This window comes from Lampris incognitus, chromosome 16 (genome assembly GCF_029633865.1).
Source record: "Lampris incognitus isolate fLamInc1 chromosome 16, fLamInc1.hap2, whole genome shotgun sequence".
Lineage (NCBI taxonomy): Eukaryota > Metazoa > Chordata > Actinopteri > Lampriformes > Lampridae > Lampris > Lampris incognitus.
Genome location: NC_079226.1, coordinates 22248920 through 22267396, shown reverse-complemented (window position 1 = coordinate 22267396; position 18477 = coordinate 22248920). Strand labels below are relative to the sequence as shown.

Below are 18477 nucleotides of genomic sequence, written 5' to 3'. Positions count from 1 at the left end.
TTTGTGGATGTGGTGAGGGAAGACATGCAGGTGGCTGGTGTGACAGAGGAAGACGCAGAAGACAGGAAGAAATGGAAACGGATGATCCGCTGTGGCGACCCCTAACGGGAGCAGCCGAAAGTAGTCGTAGTAGTAGATACTTGCTACTCCACTACATTTGTGTGACAGCTTTAGTTACCAGTTACTTTTCAGATTACAATTTTTCATACTCTAGTGAAAATTATTTATCTCCAAATTTGGCGATTTCGAATTTGATTTTTTTCTGATACACTGAAGGATTAAGTGTTCCTTTATGGGTTGAGCAGAGTCTCCTACTTCTCAAGCTAAATAAACTGTCTAAAAACCCTCTTGGAGTCACTGGAAAATGCATTGTCACAAAGCTGAAAACAGGGCTGTTTTTCAGAGCTCATGACAAGTTGACTTTTTAGAGACATGTGGTTCTCACAGGACAGTGACACTACAAGCACATGATAATATAATAGAATATGATGCATTGCTGTAGATTAAACTACCCAACAGTATATAAAGTAGTTAAAAGTAGCTCAACATCTACAGCAGTAAAATGCAACATACACATTAATGCAGCAGTAATAATAATCCATATAATAGTACAGGGACAGGGACAGGGACCATTTTTCTGCAGAATGAGTACTTTTACTTTTCATGCTTTAAGTACATTTTGCTGATAATAATATCATACTTTTACTTAAGTAAGGCTTTGAATGCAGAGAGTGCAATGCAAATGGAGTAAAAATACTCCACTTGTAGTGGAGTATTTTTTGTAGTGTGGTATTAGTACATTCACTTAAGTAAAGGATCCAAATACTTCTTCCACCACTGGATTTTTCTGAAAATATTTCTTGATAAGTAAACAGACAAGGGCACAATTATCCATCCATCCATCCATCAATTATCCAAACCGCTTATCCTACTCTCATGGTTGCGAGAATTCTGGAGCCTATCCCAGCAGTCATTGGCCGGCAGGCAGGGAGACACCCTGGACAGGCCGCCAGACCATCGCAAGGCCTCTTAAGTCATGTCAATTTTAGTTTTATAGCCCAATATCACAAATTACAAATTTGCCTCAGGGGGCTTTACAGCAGCACAACATCCTGTCCTTAGACCCTCACATTGGATAAGGAACAACTCCCTAAAAAAAAAAAACTTTAACAGGGAGAAAAACCTCAGGGAGAGCAACAGAGGAGGGATCTCTCTCCCAAGACGGACAGACGTGCAATGGCTGTTGTGTTTACACAATTTACAGAATACAACATTGAAAGACAATAACAGAGTTATAATGGAATTATAAAATATATGAAGAATATGATGAGGAGGATGACAAGCAGTGTCCTGATGCCACCAGAACAACCCAGGACCTGAGCCATGCGACCACCATCACCATGTAGACAAAAAATTAGTCACACGTCTAAGTGAGAGAAGGATACAACAATAATTAATAACACAATATTTCTAAATTAATGTTAAAAAAAATATCACAATGTGAACTACTGCAATTACCAAATCACAAAGGCTGCAGTATTTTTTTTTTCCAATCAGAGGGAGAGGGTCCTTTATGGGCTTGTGAGGGTTTCCCGATTCCTGTTTTTATACCCATACGCATTTGAGGACCCCCCCCCCACCCCACCCCAAATTTAAATAAAAAGCTTTATTCAACTCCTGTTCAGGAACTGAAGTATATAATTAAAGCACACACCCTCTGATAAATTTTCCAAGTATATATTTTAAACTCATTTGTGCGCCTTTACCAACCAATGGCTTTCTAAATCAGTCTTTCTTATCACTTTATTTTGAACACTATCAAAACATGTTGCATCATTTTAGCCTGCTAGCAATAATCACACCTCCCATTAGGATTTTTTTTTTAATTGAAAACGCGTTACTTAATATATTATGAGCACAGACTCTGAGTGCTTTGCTCAGATGTTCAATGGACACCTATTGTGGCTGCAGTACCTTGTTCTATGAAAACACCCCCAGGTCACAAACAGACCAGAATACATGGCAGTAAATGGCACTAAATGGTAGAAAATTATCGTCACTCTTGATTTCTAATATTCACAAGACACTGGGCTATTATTGCATTTATAACATGATATGCCGGCATTTGTGAGCACATGTATTTTTTGACATACGGTCCTTGGTCCTGATATGATCTCACTTTCAAAGCAAAGTGAGGAAAAGCAGACCTCGTGAATAGTCATAAATGTTTGACATATTTTGAGAAAATAAGCTATTCGTAATGAAATGGTACACAAATTCAGTTAATCACATGCGTGGAAAAACATCTTTTTTCACCAGTTGTTGATTGAGTGCTATCAAATTTCTAATAGAAAAAAACAAGAATAAATCCTTCATAGCTGATTTTGTGGTACTGTCTCGTAGACTGTCGTTCATTTCAGTCTGTTTCATGCCCTCAATAGCCATCTGTTGGTATAACAACATACTGCCAATATGACCCATCTCTGCTAGGTACAGGACCTCTGGGATGACCCATTCTCATCCTTATTCTTATTTTCTCCTCCCTTCTGTACCCCTAGGTCACTTCCTGTTCCTAAGCCCTTCCCCTACTGCTGAGACTCCTGGGAAATGTGAGTACCACTTAGTTAGCCCAGTGTTGGCAGGCAGTGGTGGGATGTGCCTCTTGCAGCTGGCTTTTTATGAAGCTGGTCCATTGGTGGGGAATGTGACTCTGCTGGTCAAACCAGCTCATTCACGTTCAGCTACAACCTCAAAGGTTCTCAACCACAGAAGACGAGATGGCAGCAGGTCAGCAGATGCATCCTTTTTTTGTTGGTGGTGTTTTTGTTGTTTATTTTACCAAAGAAAAAAAAACACTGACACTGTCATTTGCAGAAACTTTCCATTTGTAGTGCTTGATTTAAATGCTTGTCAAGCAGAGTTTTTGAAAGTGAAGGGATCTTAGCTTGACTGAGGTGACTGAATGAAAATTGACACAGGCCTTTGAGGACATAGCTAGGGTCAAGTCAATTCTGATACCTTTTATGTTAACAAGTACTGATGTTTTGGCAAGAAAATTTATGTTTCTCCAGCATGTGGGACAGAATTGTAGGAATGTGATCCCTTGGAAACAGCTCTCTGTTCAGTACCTGTTGTCTGGGACATGTATTTCCATTTGATCTAATGTTGAATCACAATCATTTGTGGACCAGCTAAAAGCATTTTATACCCAGAATCAGGTTCCTGAAATGAATTTATATATAATTGCTATGGACAGAGAGGGATGGATAGGCATATACAACAAGGCGGTACATACTGTTTTAGAGACTGTGCAGTAATGGATTGTGCAATCCCATTATGTGAAAGGTTTAAGTATAGCCACATATAGTGCAGATAGGCTGACTTCATTAATTTTGAATCCTATTAATCCCAGACTAACCTGATCGTGTACCTTTAGAACAGACCCTCTCTCATTGAAAGCTTTCTTTTTCCATCCACAAGGCTTGGTCATTTATTACAGCCCTGTGTGTGTTGAGAAGGTTGATATTTCAGTTGGACAGTCTGTTGATGGAAGTCTACAACTGCTTGAAAACCATTTTTATCCACTATACTGCAAGGTTTATTGCTTCTAGAAATAGTTCAAAATGAACTGACTGGCCTCTGTAGGCTGTTAGCATTGGGGCTACCTGCTTATTAGACCTCATAGAGTAACCGCATTGCTTGCTCTGTGCCATCCACTTATTTATCCCCCTATAGGTACAGCTAATGGAATGTATGGACAACAATATGAGTTATTCTAAGAACAGGACGGAGACATTGTGGAGTATGGGAGCCAGGATGTGTGTGATTCAAGGGGACTTTCTAGGACAAAAATGGAAATGTGAAATTACGTGATTTGACATTGAGGACGCTGCATCACTTTCACTTTTTTACAGTCACACAGTCGTGTCGAGTTTAGCACTGTATGTGTATACTCATACTGTACACAGACTATATTGAGAACAGAATTATGGCATAGCTGTCCGCAGGCATGTTGTCTGTTTTAGGCAGAACATATAAAGGATACAAATCTGCTGTGACAGGTGGGATATAGTTTAAGAGACATTAATCTCTGACTTTGGAAGAAGAATATTGGGATGCCGGTATACAGTACTACCTTTTTATTTCTCACTAGATTCAAATAGACTAAATGGGTTTAGGGAATAATAGTAACCTCAAAAAGAGCTTAAAAATTGAACTTTAGATTTTCACAGGGAGATTTCTTTATTGCTATTTTTCCTTACAGGCTTCTAAAGGGATTGAGTGAGAGTTATGGTTAGGAGGATTCATGTGTCTGAAATTTGAAATGGCTTTAGAATACAAAACATTTTAGCTAGAATTTCAAAGCTGGATTTTGCATATTTATCCAGCTACTAATGTGTGTTTGTGTGGTATTTGTGCAAGTGTGTACATGCATGCCTGCGTGTTGTGTGCATGAGTGTTTGTATTCTGTATATTTGAGGTTGGAAAACAAGTTTCTAGGAAATTGCCTTTGGGTGCAGCTAGAGGATTTTGTCTTCTACGTGTTTCCTATGAGTAAAGAATTTAAAACATCTATAAAAAGATGAACAACTAATTAGGTCATAAGCTATATCAGTATGACAGGTGACTCTGAAAAGCTTTGTGTTATTGCTTAATGAAGGGCTGAGTGGGAAGTTCTGGAGACTGTAATTGGTCGAGTAGATGAGCCCTTCCAGGTGACCCTGCTCTACAACGGTTGTCTGGGGAAGGATGGAGCCATTCTGGCTTTGGACTCCATTGAGCTCAGAGACTGTAAGCAGGGTAAGTTCAGCTCCACGCTTTGAGGCTACAGTCTGGGCCATGCTTGCTAACTTACAATATTCTTCTGTCTGAGAATGGCTGGTATTTTAAATATTTGGTACATTGGTTATAGAAAGGGTGTCATGGTGGCCCAGTGGTTAACACTGTCGCCTCATAGCAAGAAGGTCCTGGGTTCAAATCCCGGGGTTGTCCAACCTTGGGGGTCATCCCAGGTCGTCCTCTGTGTAGAGTTTGTGTGTTCTCCCCGTGTCTGCGGTGGGTTTTCTCCGGGTGCTCCAATTTCCCCCACCATCAAAAGAAACATGCATGTTAGGGTCTATGAAAAGAACTGGAGTTGGTCCTCGGGCGCAGCATGAAGGCGGCAGAACACTGCTCCTAGCTACACAGATCACAGCTAGGATGGGTTAATTTGCAGTAACTGAATTTCCCCAAGGGGATTAAGAAAGGAATCGTAAACATACAAGAGCTGAAGAATCTCCATGGATGTTGCTAATATTTTAGATAATTTTGACATTATACTTTCTGCTTGGCAAATGATAACTTTGTTTGTCATGTATATATGCACAACTTTACAATGCTGTACTAAGCATCATAAAATTTTACATGTGCTAATTGATTAATTAAAGTCTGCACACTACATGCAGCATATACTGTAGCATCACTGGGAGTGTTTATTTTCCTGATGGCCTCTCTATAAAAAAATTGAAAGCCTGCCTAATAAAGTTACAGCACTTAAACTGAATGTTTTCAACCATGTGGAGAGGTCTCATAGGCAGCATTGGTGTGATACAAAAAAAGTTGTACAATTTAACTTTATATCTAAAGCTGTACAGTCACAATATCACTTTACTGTAAAACTGAAAAAAATGCTGTCTTTTCTCTTGGATGCAGAACAACATGACTTGGAGTTTGAGGAGGATTGTGAGACGTCTTTCCAGTGCGACACTACAGGCTGCATCGCCCAGAGTCAAGTATGTGACTTCCACCCCGATTGTCCTCTAGGGGAGGATGAGGGATTTATCTGTGGTGAGTTTTTTTTTCAACAAATCAAACTCCTCCATTCCCTAACAGACTGTAGAGTCGGGTATAATCTGCAGCAAGTTCACGTCATTCCCCTATATTTACATACACAAACCTCTTCTGAAAAATTTATTTTTGAAGCTGCTTGAAGTTGTTTATCTAAGGTTTACCTCACACAGCGAGTTATTCAAATCCCTTGAGCTTAAATGCTGTGCATTATTACAAATTCACTTCCTTTGATTGATTCTGAGAGCAAGAGCGTACAAATATGATGAAAAGCAATAAGAAATCTACGTATGAGTGATTGTGTTTGTGTCAGTGAAAGTAGGATGTGGGGCACTGTGTGATGCAGGAGCATTGCAGGCCAAAATAAGAGTGTAGTGGTACTGGCAGGCTGTATGCTACTTGCATTAGCTGTATTAAACTTTAAGGCCATGATGAATTGCTAATCCCTTGATTTGAGACACTGCATTAGCCAGCCAGCTGCCACCACAATGTGTCTGTCACTACATCAGATTTTCCTTCACAATGGGTTTGAAGAAAAGAGAGTAATGTAAACAAATGTGGTGGAGTCTGATGTGTACAACCTTTGTCCCTAATTAATTTATGCTGATATCTTTTTATCAGTGACAGAAACTTTTCAGTTACCAAGAGATGATCAGAGTATAATTTATAGAATGTTATATCCTCTTTTTAGGGTCTTTCTTTATGATTATTTATTCAAATTGTTTGACAGTGAGATATTTAACAAGTATAATACATTTGTGATGCCATTATTAATGTTCTACACTCTCAGCCTTGAAAATATAAAGTAGCAGAATGTCGTTTTTGCATCACAAATTAGATTCTACCCCTCTTTACTCTCCTTCCTCCTTCCCTTTCTCCCTCAATCAAAACATCAATCATCCCACGCAAAGGGAAGGGCTCCCTCCGAGAGAGAGGCAAATAGCCCTGCTTCAGTCTGTAATGGAATCAGAGGACTGAGAGCTATTGAGAGGCCTTGAATGGTTGAACCCCAGGGGAAAAGAGGAGGGTCACAGTGGTGGTGTAATTTCTTGAATGGCCCAGCAGCACATTCTGTTGCCTGCAGAATGCCAAATGTAGTTTGTGGCACAATTAAATTCTGGGTGGGCTGTTTTGATCTTGAGTGAACAGCAGCGGCTCTGACTTGAAGTTCCTCAGAAATGTATATACAGCACAACCAGGGGAGCAGAGGTCAATTTAAATCATTTGCCTTTGTCAGTCCACACTTCTGATAACTGCTGTTTTAAAATAAAAGTGTTGAGCAACACCTGACGTTCATCCTTTTGCGTCATCTCCATGGTAACAGGACACGGTGTGATGTGGCAACAATTTCAGCAATCCAAATTTCCAAGCCGATCATATTGTGCGGCAAGGTATGATGGCGTCCGCAACATTGTGAAATTCACGATACTAACAAAGTGTTGAGCAACTATTTTCTGTCAAAATCTCTTCCGTTAAGCTCAACGGTTGAAAGTTTCAAGCGACTAAACATAACCTTAACGTGTGATATGATGCAGATGCAGATTTATGCTTTTTGAGGGCACATTTGAAAGCTAATTCTATGAACAATGACCTTTGACACATACGTCGATCAGCCAAAACATTAAAACCACCTGCCTGATATTGTGTAAGTCCCCCTCGTGCAACCGAAACAGCTCTGACCTGTCAAGGTATGAACTCCAAAAGACCTCTGAAGGTGTCCTGTGATATCTGGCACCAAAAAGTTAGCAGCAGATCCTTTAAGTCCTGTAAGTTGCAAGGTGGGGCCTCCATGGATCGGACTTGTTTCTCCAGCACATCCCACAGATGCTCAATCAGATTGAGTTCTGGGGAATTGGAGGCCAAGGCAACACTTTGAACTCTTCGTAATGTTCCTCAAGCCATTCCTGAACAGTTTTTGCAGTGTGGCAGGGTGCATTAACCTGCTGAAAGAGACCACTGCCATCAAGGAATACCGTTGTAATGAAGGTGTGTATCTGGTCTGCAATGATGTTTAGGTAGGTGGTACATGTCAAAGTAACAGCCACATGAATGCCAGGACCCAAAGTTTCCCAGCAGAACATTGCCCAGAGTGTCCTGCTTCACCGCTGGCTTGCCTTCTTCCCATAGTGAATCCTGGTGCCATCACTTCCCTGGGTAAATAACGCACACGCATCCGGCCATCCACATGATGGAAAAGAAAATGTGATTCATCAGACCAGGCCACCTTCTTCCATTGCTCCATGGTCCAGTTCTGATGCTCATATGCCCATTGTAGGCGCTTTCAGCAGTGGACGGGTCATCATGGGCACTCTGATTGATCTGCGGCTACACAGCCCCATACGCAGCAAGCTGCAATGCACTGTGTGGTCTGACACTTGTCTATCATAGCCAGCATTAACTTTTTCAGCAATTTCAGCTACAGTAGCTCTTCTGTGGGTTCGGACCAGATGGGCAAGCAGTCACTTCCCATGTGCATCAATGAGACTTGGGTGCTCTTCTGTGGGATATAACGTGATAATCAATGTTATTCACTTCACCTGTCAGTGGTTTTATTGTTTTGGCTGATGGGTGTATGCAGACTGTGCAAACACAGTGACAAACATGTATAGGATAACAGAAATACAGAGATGGTGACTAAGAAGAGGGACTGACATGATCAAAACACAGAGAAGGAATTAAACAGAAGCAGACAGATGTATTGATAAACATGTACACATATTTTCACTACTAAAAATAGGAAACCTCCTGGTGCATATACACATTATAACTACAATGGCTACTCTACATGCAGACCAATACCAACCAAACAGGTGGATGCTTTTCTCATTATGTTTATCCATTGCTGAATCCACTCTCCACATTTGAGGTGGTATTTTAAAAAAACCTTTATTCGGTCCTTGTAAATTTTAGAAGAAGGCAATCAAAGGAAAAGATGGAATCAACAACAGAAACGGGCTTAGATGTCAGATGTACTACTGACGTAGTATGACTATAAATTGATTTTCCTCTTCCACAGATGCCCTGCCATTTGGCTCTTACTGTTCCTTTGAGCAGGACCAATGTGGTTGGTCTGTTTCCAAACAGCATTCAGCATGGAGAAGGGTAGCAGGAGAAGACTTGATGGAGCGAGAAGACATGCGGGGGATTGCATTGCAGAGTACACCAGGTGTGCAAGAGGCTGTTTGTGTGTGTGTGTGTGTGTGTGTGTGTGTGTGTGTGTGTGTATGTATGTATATATCTATATATATATATATGTGTGTGTGTGTGTGTGTGTGTGTGTGTGTGTGTGTGTGTGTGTGCGCGCGCGTGTGTGTGCGTGTGTGAGTGTGTAAATACTCTGATTTCTTTACTGGACTTGTTTTGTTCAGAAGGGGTATGGGGAGATGGATGTAAAATAACCTGACATGATCTTCGGCCTTCCTTTCCACGATTCTCACATTACTTGGTGCTGAAAGTACTAATTTTTTATGACTCAATAAAGGATTTTCATTTGTAATTATATTTTCTGAACATTAAGGATAGCCTCGGGGATTAGAACAAGAATTTCTTGCAATATATATAACCATATGAAATTACATAACTGGAGAGTTTAGAGTTGGTTTGAGAATCCAGCTGTTGAACATCTGAGTAGAGTCCAGGATATCAGGAGCTTTTATATTGAACCCAGTTTTGTTCAACTGATTTCCATAAATTTAGCCCACAGATATATGTGATAGGCTCCGGTCCAGCTCAGCTTGGGCATTAAACCAACATCACTGGCTATTTATTGTTTTAGTGATAAGGCCTGAAAGTCTTTACAGCCTCCATATTTCTAAATATCTAGTGTTATGTTGACAGCAACTGTATATCCTTGTCAGCTTTCTGCTGTGTCACATTTGCTATGCTACCACAGGCTACTTCCTGTTTCTACGGGTAAGAGGCAGTAATTCCCCTCAGGAAGCATCCATCCAGAGCGCTTCGTTTCCTCCGCCAGTCTCTACCAGCATCTGCCAGGTCAGTTAGTCAGCTTATTGATACATTACAAGTTACACAAAGTCAAAGTTGTTCTTCATTTGCACCACAGAGCTATATAAGACATCTCTTCATGAGGCGTCCAGGTAGCATAACGGTTTATTCCATTGCCTACCAACACTGGGGTTGCCGTTTCGAATCCCCATGTTACCTCCGGCTTGGTTGGGTATCCCTACAGACACAATTGGCCGTGTCTGCAGGTGGGAAGCCAGATGTGGGTATGTGTCCTGGTCGCTAAACTAGCATCTCCTCTGGCTGTTCGGGGCGCCTGTTCAGAGGGGAGGGGGAACTGGGGGGAATAGCGTGATCCTCCCATGTGCTATGTCCCCCTGGCGAAACTCCTCACTGTCGGATGAAAAGAAGCGGCTGGCAACTCCACATGTATCAGAGGAGGCATGTGGTAGTCTGCAGCCCTCCCTGGATCGGCAGAGGGGGTGGAGCAGCGACCGGGACGGCTCGGAGGAGTAGGGTAATTGGCTGGATAAAATTGGGAAGAATAAGAAAAGAAAAAAAAAGACATCTCTTCACATGTCTTTTTGGGTAGTTGTGGATGATCCAGTCAATGAATGAGTGAATCTGTGAATGGATGAATCAATTAATCAGTAAATGAAACAGATGTTTCTGTTAAATCATTTCTGATCTTGCACTGTATTGCCTTATGCAGCTGCATTTTTCTCTGTACCTGTTTGGAGAGTATAATGGTACCATCTTAGTGGCTATAGAGGAAAACAGAACAGCTGCTTCACCTCTGGTCTGGAAAAGAAATGGTCAATGGACAGATGACTGGCAAGACATCACCCTGCAGCTGACAGGCCTTCATCATGGGTAAGCAAAAGAGGGAGATGAGACTAAAAGAGGAGAAGAGGAAAGGTGAAAATTACAATAATAAGAAGGAGGATCAGGAGGAAAAAACAAGGTTGACAGATAAAAACAAAAGCAATAACCAAATTTGGTGATTTTTCTTTCTCTCTAAGCTGTATTTCAACCTGTATTATGTGGGATTGGGTTACTTTCATGTACAAAAAGAAAAAAAAATGCTCTGCTGTCTATATATGTCATACAGTTACAAGCAGGTTGTGCAATGTCTGCATCTAGAGTGTTTTGTGTCAGTTTCCATGTCAAGGTGACAGCTCTATGGGGAGAAGGCTCCAGTGCTGACATTGCCCTCGATGACATTGCTGTTGGAGCAGCGTGCTTCAACACAGGTAATGAATTTCATCAACAGAATTTTCATGTATTTTTTAAGAGAAACAGTAAGTGTGAATGCTGTTTAATAGAGAAACATTGGTGTATTCGATTTGGAATAAGAAGTACGCCAAGAACTGTGTAGTAGGCTTTTTTGAGTTATTTTTTTGTAGCTCTGTCTTGATCAGCTGCCCCTATTAAAACCAAAATAATCTCATTCACACACTCAGCTCCCTGATATACTCATGAACTCCATCAAATGAAATCCTATAAACCCCAGCTCGAAATACTCCACAAGAAAACTGGTTTAACAGTGCATCTCCAAACCTACAGAGACTACCTTCAACAATACAGATACTCTCCTCACTGTCCATTCCACCTACTCCTTATACCTCCACCAACCTCAAGGCTGTCTTTTACACAATAAATAAACTTCTCAAACTCAGTGACAATACCTCCAATTCCTTCATATCCTCAAGTGCAACTCTTTCCTTTCATTTTTCCAAGCTAAAATTGGCACCATCGTGGCTTGCATATGACTCAAAGTTTAAGCCAGGGGTGTATGATCCAACATTCAAAGAATGGGCACAAAAAGGCATTACAGCAATGTGTACAGTTCTAGAAAATGGTGAATTTATGAGCTTCCAGGATTTAAAGGCAAAATATGGCCTCGAAAACAACGATATTTTTTTTTAAATACATGCAGTTAAGAGACTACTTTACAAAACAGATAAGGTCAGAACCAGATGAAACTTCAAATAAAGTGATTGGGGTGATTGTGGATGCATACAAACAGAAGGGGCTTAGGGTGATCTCTGCTTTGTACCAAGCTTTGGGGAGAAGCAGGGGTGATTCAACGCTCTACATAAAAGCAAATTGGGAAGCAGAGTTAAAGATTCAGATAACAGAGAAAGAATGGTATCAAATGTGTGAGACACAATGTACACCCACAAACTCACAAATATGGAGAGAATTCTGCTGGAAGAATTTAACTCGCTCAACAATACAAAGATACTCCTCACTGCCCATTCCACCTACTACTTATACCTCCACCAACCTCAAGGCTGTCTTTTACACAATAAACTTCTCAAACTCAGTGACAATACCTCCAATTCCTTCATATAGTTAACAAGTGCAACTCTTTCCTTTCATTTTTCCAAGCTAAAATTGGCGCCATCGTGGCTTGCATATGACTCAAAGTTTAAGCCAGGGGTGTATGATCCAACATTCAAAGAATGGGCACAAAAAGGCATTACAGCAATGTGTACAGTTCTAGAAAATGGTGAATTTATGAGCTTCCAGGATTTAAAGGCAAAATATGGCCTCGAAAACAACAATTTTTTTTTAAATACATGCAGTTAAGAGACTACTTTACAGAACAGATAAGGTCGGAACCAGATGAAACTTCAAATAATGTGGTTGGAGTGATTGTGGATGCATACAAACAGAAGGGGCTTAGGGTAATCTCTGCTTTGTACCAAGCTTTGGGGAGAAGCAGGGGTGATTCAACGCTCTACATAAAAGCAAATTGGGAAGCAGAGTTAAAGATTCAGATAACAGAGAAAGAATGGTATCAAATGTGTGAGACATAATGTACACCCACAAACTCACAAATATGGAGAGAATTCTGCTGGAAGAATTTAACTCGCTTTTTCATAACACTCAAAATAAAAAGCAGGCAACTTGCTGCACAACAACAGTGTTGGAGGCTGTGTGGGAGCATGGAGGCTGACCACTCACATATTTTCTGGAAATGCACAAAGATAAGGTTATATTGGGAGAATGTAACCGTAGGTATCAACAATATTTTGGGATATGAAATCCCAAACACCTGCCCTGTGATGTATTGTGGTAACATTGATGATGTTGTGATGAGAGAAGATCTCTACTTGATTAAAGTTTTACTTGCAGCAAATTAGAAAGCCATTACCAAAAACTGGCTTAATGTTAACACTCCAAAACAGGAACAGTGGCTGGAAATTGTCCAAGACATTTTTGTTATGGAAAAGTGGACATACATTTTGAGAGTACAAGAGAATATATTTTTAAAGAATGGAGAAAATTTTAACATTTATATGGGAATTGACACTGACTAAATGAATGCCTAATTAAAATATTTGTGTGAATATTGAAATATTTCCAGACAACTATTTATTGTTACTTTTTTAATTATTTTTATTTATTTGTATATCTTACTGTATTCTTCTGTGTTGATGTTGTACTGTTCTTTTTGAAAACTTAATAAAAACTTAAGTGAGAAAAAGACTGGCACCATCCACAGCAACCTGACCACCTCCCTCACCCCCCCCCCCTTTACCAGTCAGCCCCTGCCAAAGTTCTCCCCTGTGTCCCCAATGGAGCTGTCCAACCTTGCAGTGCAGTAGGAATGAGAAGTTCCACTTGTCTTCTGGATCCCATCCCATCCAATCTTGTTAAGGACTGTCTCCCAGCTATCTCTTTATTCAACACAGCAATCATTAATGTCTCTTTCAGCTTTGGTTCAGTCCCCCCACGCACTTAAACTGGCTGCTGTCACCCCCATCCTCAAAAAAGCTGGACTCAATCCTGATATCATGAGCAGTTTCCAGCCCATCTCCAATCTTTCCTTTCTTGGCAAAAATACTGCAATGTGTTGTCGCCTTCCAACTCAAAGCTCACCTTATCTTCAGCGACCTGTTTGAACCATTTCAATCTGGTTTCCACTCACAACACAGCACAGAAACAGCCCTCCTTAAAGTCACCAACAACCTCTTCCTCTCCTCAGACTTTGGCCACCTCAGCATTCTCTTCCTCCTCGACATCACTGCAGCTTTCACTGCAGCTTCTCTCCCGCCTTGAATCCTCTCTCAATATCACTGGTGCTTCCTTCTCCTGGCTGAAGTCATATCTCACAAACAGAGAACAGTTCATCAGCATCAATAACTGCACCTCCTTCACCGCTTCTCTGTCCCAAGGTATCCCCCAGGGTTCAGTGATTGGTCCTCTCCTGTTCATCCTTTACATGCTCCCCCTTGGTAACATACGTCATCATGGTCTCCACTTCCACTGCCTAGGCGATGATGTCCAGCTCTACAGTTCCACTAAATCCATCACCATTACAACTTACACGTCTGACCAACTGCCTCACTGAAATTAAATCATGGATGTAAGCCAACTTCCTCAAACTAAATTGTGATAAATCCGACATGTTCATGATTATGACCAGATCCCTTACCAAAACCACTCACAACTTCTGCCTCACCATCGATAACTCTACTCTGCCCCCCCACACACACACATACATATCCGCAACCTCGAAATTATTTTCGACGGCAACCTCTCTAAGGGCAGGATGTTGTATTGATGTAAAGCCCCCTTAAGCAAATTTGTAATTTGTGATATTGGGCTATACAAATAAAATTGACTTGACTTGACTCTCCTTTGAACATCACCATCAGTCAAATCACCAGAACTGCCTTTTTCCACCTAAAAATCATAGCTTGTCTCCACCCATCACTCTTCTTCTCTGCTGCCAAAACTTCGATCAATGCCTTCATCACATCCAGAATTGACTACTGCAACAGCATTCTCTATGGCTCCTCATCCAAAGTCCTAAAAAAAAAAACTCCAATACATCCAGAACTCTGCTGCTTGCCTGCTCACCCGCTCCCTCAACCACATCACTCTTGTCCTCCACAACCTCCACTGGCTTCCTGTCTCACAATGGATCCAGTACAAAGCCCTCCATAACCAGGCCCTGTCCTACCTCACCGACCTGCTCCACTACCATACTCCTTCCCGCAGCCTTCGCTCCTCCGATGCCAATCTCCTGTCTCCACCACATAGGACCAAGCACCACAGGTGACAGAGCCTTCTCCATAGCTGCCCCCTCCCTCTAGAACTCTTTCCCCAAACATATCCAAGACTGCCCCGATCTGTCCATGTTCAAATCATTAAATCAAAACTCACCTTTTCAGAATTGCTTTTAATGTGTGAGTAATGTTGTGTATTATGTTTTTGGTGTTTTGCTTCTGTGTTTATTTTAACCTATGTAAAGCATTTTTGAGTAACTTGAAAGGTGCTCTATAAATAAAATTTATTTTTGTTATTATTAGATATATGTCACAGCCTCTCGCCCTTGACATCAAAGCGATCGCCCTTGACACCTGCTACACCAGCTGACACCTGTTACACCAGCTGACACCTGCTGACCCCCCCTTCACCCCGGCAATCCCCCGTCACCCTTAAAAGGCCTCCACTATGGACCAGTCTTCGCTGGAACGTCGCCATTCATGGACTTCTGCCTGCCTGCCTACCTGCCACAGAGCCACCTCCTGCTCTACCCCCCGAGATCGGTCACTTCAATAAAGACTGGATTCTTCCCTTACCTGGTTGTCCCGTCTGCTTTTGGGTTCCTTCCCGATACGTGACAGTACGTTCCAGCCACTATGGACCCAGCAGACCATTCCACCACAGACCTGGCCACAGTCTGCCAGGCTGTAGCCAACCAGGAATCTGTCCTCGGCCAGCACAGCCAGGTACTACAGGGGATGGCTGACGCCCTCCGTGGGCTCAGCTCAAAGATCTCCGGAATCCAGACCCAACTTAGTGCCTCCACTAGCCCGGGATCCGCCCCTCCAGCTCCGCCACCCCCAGCGCCATCAACTTCGGCTAAGGAACCATGGGTTGCCCCGCCCGATAAGTATGATGGAGATTTTGGACTTTGTCGCCCTTTTTTGATGCAGTGTGAGATTGTGTTTAACCAGCAGCCCCAGTCATATTCCACGGATGGAACCAAAGTCGCTTACATCATGGGTCTTCTCCGGGGAAGCGCCCTGGATTGGGCTACAGCGGTGTGGGAGATGCGGGCCTCCACTTCCTCATCCTACGCTGAGTTCACCACTGCTTTTTGCCAGGTTTTTGATCATCCCGTGCGGGGAAAGGATGCGTCAAAAAGACTGATCTCTCTCCGCCAGGGTTCCCGCAGAGTTGCTGACTACTCAGTTGAGTTCCGTACGCTATCAGCGGAGAGCGGATGGAGCAACGAGTCCCTCCAGGCCGGCTTTTCCAACGGGCTAAGCGAATCCATAAAGGACGAATTGGTTTCCTACCCCGAGCCTGGAGGGTTGGAGGAATTGGTTACCCTGGCCATTCGTGTGGACAACCGTCTCCAGGAGCGGAGGTGAGAGAGGACGTGCCACTTTCCTGGTCACAACAACTTACCACGGGCCACACCTCCAAACTCTGGGGGCCGAGCTCGCTCGACTGAGGTTGCCGTCCTCCGAGAAAGCCCGAGGCGTGACTCTTCCCCAGCTTTGGAGCCGATGCAACTCGGCCGCTTCCGGCTCAACCCGGAGGAGCGTCAACGTCGCATCACTGAGAACAGCTGCTTGTATTGTGGTCAGCCTGGTCACTTTCTCGCCTCCTGCCCTCACCGTTCCGTCAAACTAGCAGGCTCACGAGGGAGGGGGAGGATCCTCGTGAGCCCAACTGTCTGCCCTCTGTCTCCTCGTCCACGTACCCAGTTGCAAGCTACCATCAGTTTTAAAGTCAGTCCACTAAACTTTTGGCTTTAATTGACTCTGGAGCTGATGAAAGCTTTTTGGATTCAAGTGTTGTGAAGCAGGTAGGTCTTGCCACTGTGAGTCTTGACCAGCCTCTTGAAGCTAATGCCCTGGATGGACGTCTCCTGGCCCGGATAACCTCTAAGACCGAGCCTGTGCGCCTCCTGTTGTCGGGAAACCATCAAGAGGAGTTAAGTTTTTTCGTTATCAATTCTCCCTTTGTTCCCATTATTCTTGGTCATCCCTGGCTGGTTAAGCATAGTCCCCATATTGATTGGTCATCGGCCAGAATTTCAAGTTGGAGTCCCGTCTGTCATGCCATATGCCTCCAGTCTGCTCTGCCTCAGTCTGTCCCCTGTCAGGTGTCAAGCTCTGAGACCTCTGACCTGTCACCGGTGCCTCCAGAGTACCATGACCTCCAAGCCGTGTTCAACAAGCAGCAAGCTCTCTCCCTGCCTCCTCATCGCCCCTATGATTGCGCTATTGACCTGCTGCCGGGCGCTCCCCTCCCCAGCAGCCGCCTATATAGCCTCTCCAAGCCTGAGCGGGAGTCCATGGAGAGGTACATCAAGGACTCCTTGGCTGCTGGTCTTATTCGCCCGTCATCATCACCCCTTGGTGCGGGGTTCTTTTTTGTGGCCAAGAAGGACAAGACCCTCCGGCCGTGTATTGACTATAGAGGCCTCAATAACATCACAGTCAAGAATAAGTACCCTCTGCCCCTCATGACTTCTGCTTTTGATTCTCTCCAGGGAGCCACAGTGTTCACTAAACTAGACCTCCGCAATGCTTATCACATGGTCCGGGTTCGAGACGGAGATGAATGGAAGACTGCCCTCAACACCCCCCTGGGGCATTTTGAATATCTGGTGATGCCGTTTGGTCTCACTAATGCCCCAGCTGTCTTCCAGAGTCTGGTCAATGACGTCCTACGTGACATGTTGGATTGTTTCGTTTTTGTTTACCTGGATGACATCCTGATTTTTTCCAGAGACCTGTCAGAGCATAACATGCACGTCCGCCAAGTCCTTCAACGGCTTCTGGAGAACCGCCTTTTCGTAAAAGCAGAGAAGTGCGAACTCCATGCCCCTTCAGTCACCTTCCTGGGCTACATCGTGGCCGATGGGCAGGTGAGAATGGACCCCGCCAAGGTCAGAGCGGTTCTTGAGTGGCCAAGCCCGACCAGCCGTAAGCAGCTTCAGAGGTTCCTCGGGTTTGCCAATTTCTACAGACGGTTCATCCGCAACTACAGCCGCGTTGCAGCCCCACTAACCGCTCTTACCTCCACCTCCAGACCGTTCCTGTGGACCCCTGTAGCAGAGGCAGCTTTCCAAGCCCTCAAGCACCGCTTCACCACAGCTCCTATCCTCATCCAGCCAGACCCAACCAAGCAGTTCGTTGTAGAAGTGGATGCCTCTGAGATTGGGGTGGGGGCGGTCCTTTCTCAGTGCTCCAGTGAGGATGGCAAGACACACCCCTGTGCCTTCCTGTCTCGCCGTCTCTCCCCAGCTGAAAGGAACTATGATGTGGGGAATCATGAGCTCCTGGCGGTGAAATTGGCACTGGAGGAATGGCGACATTTTCTGGAGGGGTCTGAGCTTCCTTTCATAGTGTGGACTGACCATAAGAACCTGGAATACATCCAGTCAGCAAAGCGACTCACCACGCGCCAAGCCAGGTGGGCGCTCTTTTTTGGTCATTTTAATTTTTCTTTGACGTACAGACCTGGCTCCAGGAATGCCAAGCCCAATGCTCTGTCTCGTGTGCATGGGGAGGAGTCTGAGCCCAAGCTCCAACCTGACACCATCGTTCCCTCTACCTGTATGGTTGCGGCTACAGCTGTCACCTGGAACATTAAAAGGGAGGTCATGGCAGCACAACAGACTCAGCCTGACCCAGGTAACGGTCCCCC

General features: G+C 43.6%; 1 protein-coding gene across 1 annotated transcript in view; it reads left to right on the top strand.

The window, feature by feature from the left end:
- ltk (leukocyte receptor tyrosine kinase) overlaps positions 1-18477 on the top strand; it is a 97219-nt gene that overhangs the window by 35925 nt on the left and 42817 nt on the right. The window contains exons 7-13 of the mRNA XM_056295386.1: positions 2559-2787; positions 4661-4800; positions 5692-5826; positions 8843-8992; positions 9719-9819; positions 10502-10662; positions 10948-11042. Of these exons, the coding sequence (XP_056151361.1) occupies positions 2559-2787; positions 4661-4800; positions 5692-5826; positions 8843-8992; positions 9719-9819; positions 10502-10662; positions 10948-11042 (1011 nt within the window). The remainder of the gene's footprint in view (positions 1-2558; positions 2788-4660; positions 4801-5691; positions 5827-8842; positions 8993-9718; positions 9820-10501; positions 10663-10947; positions 11043-18477) is intronic.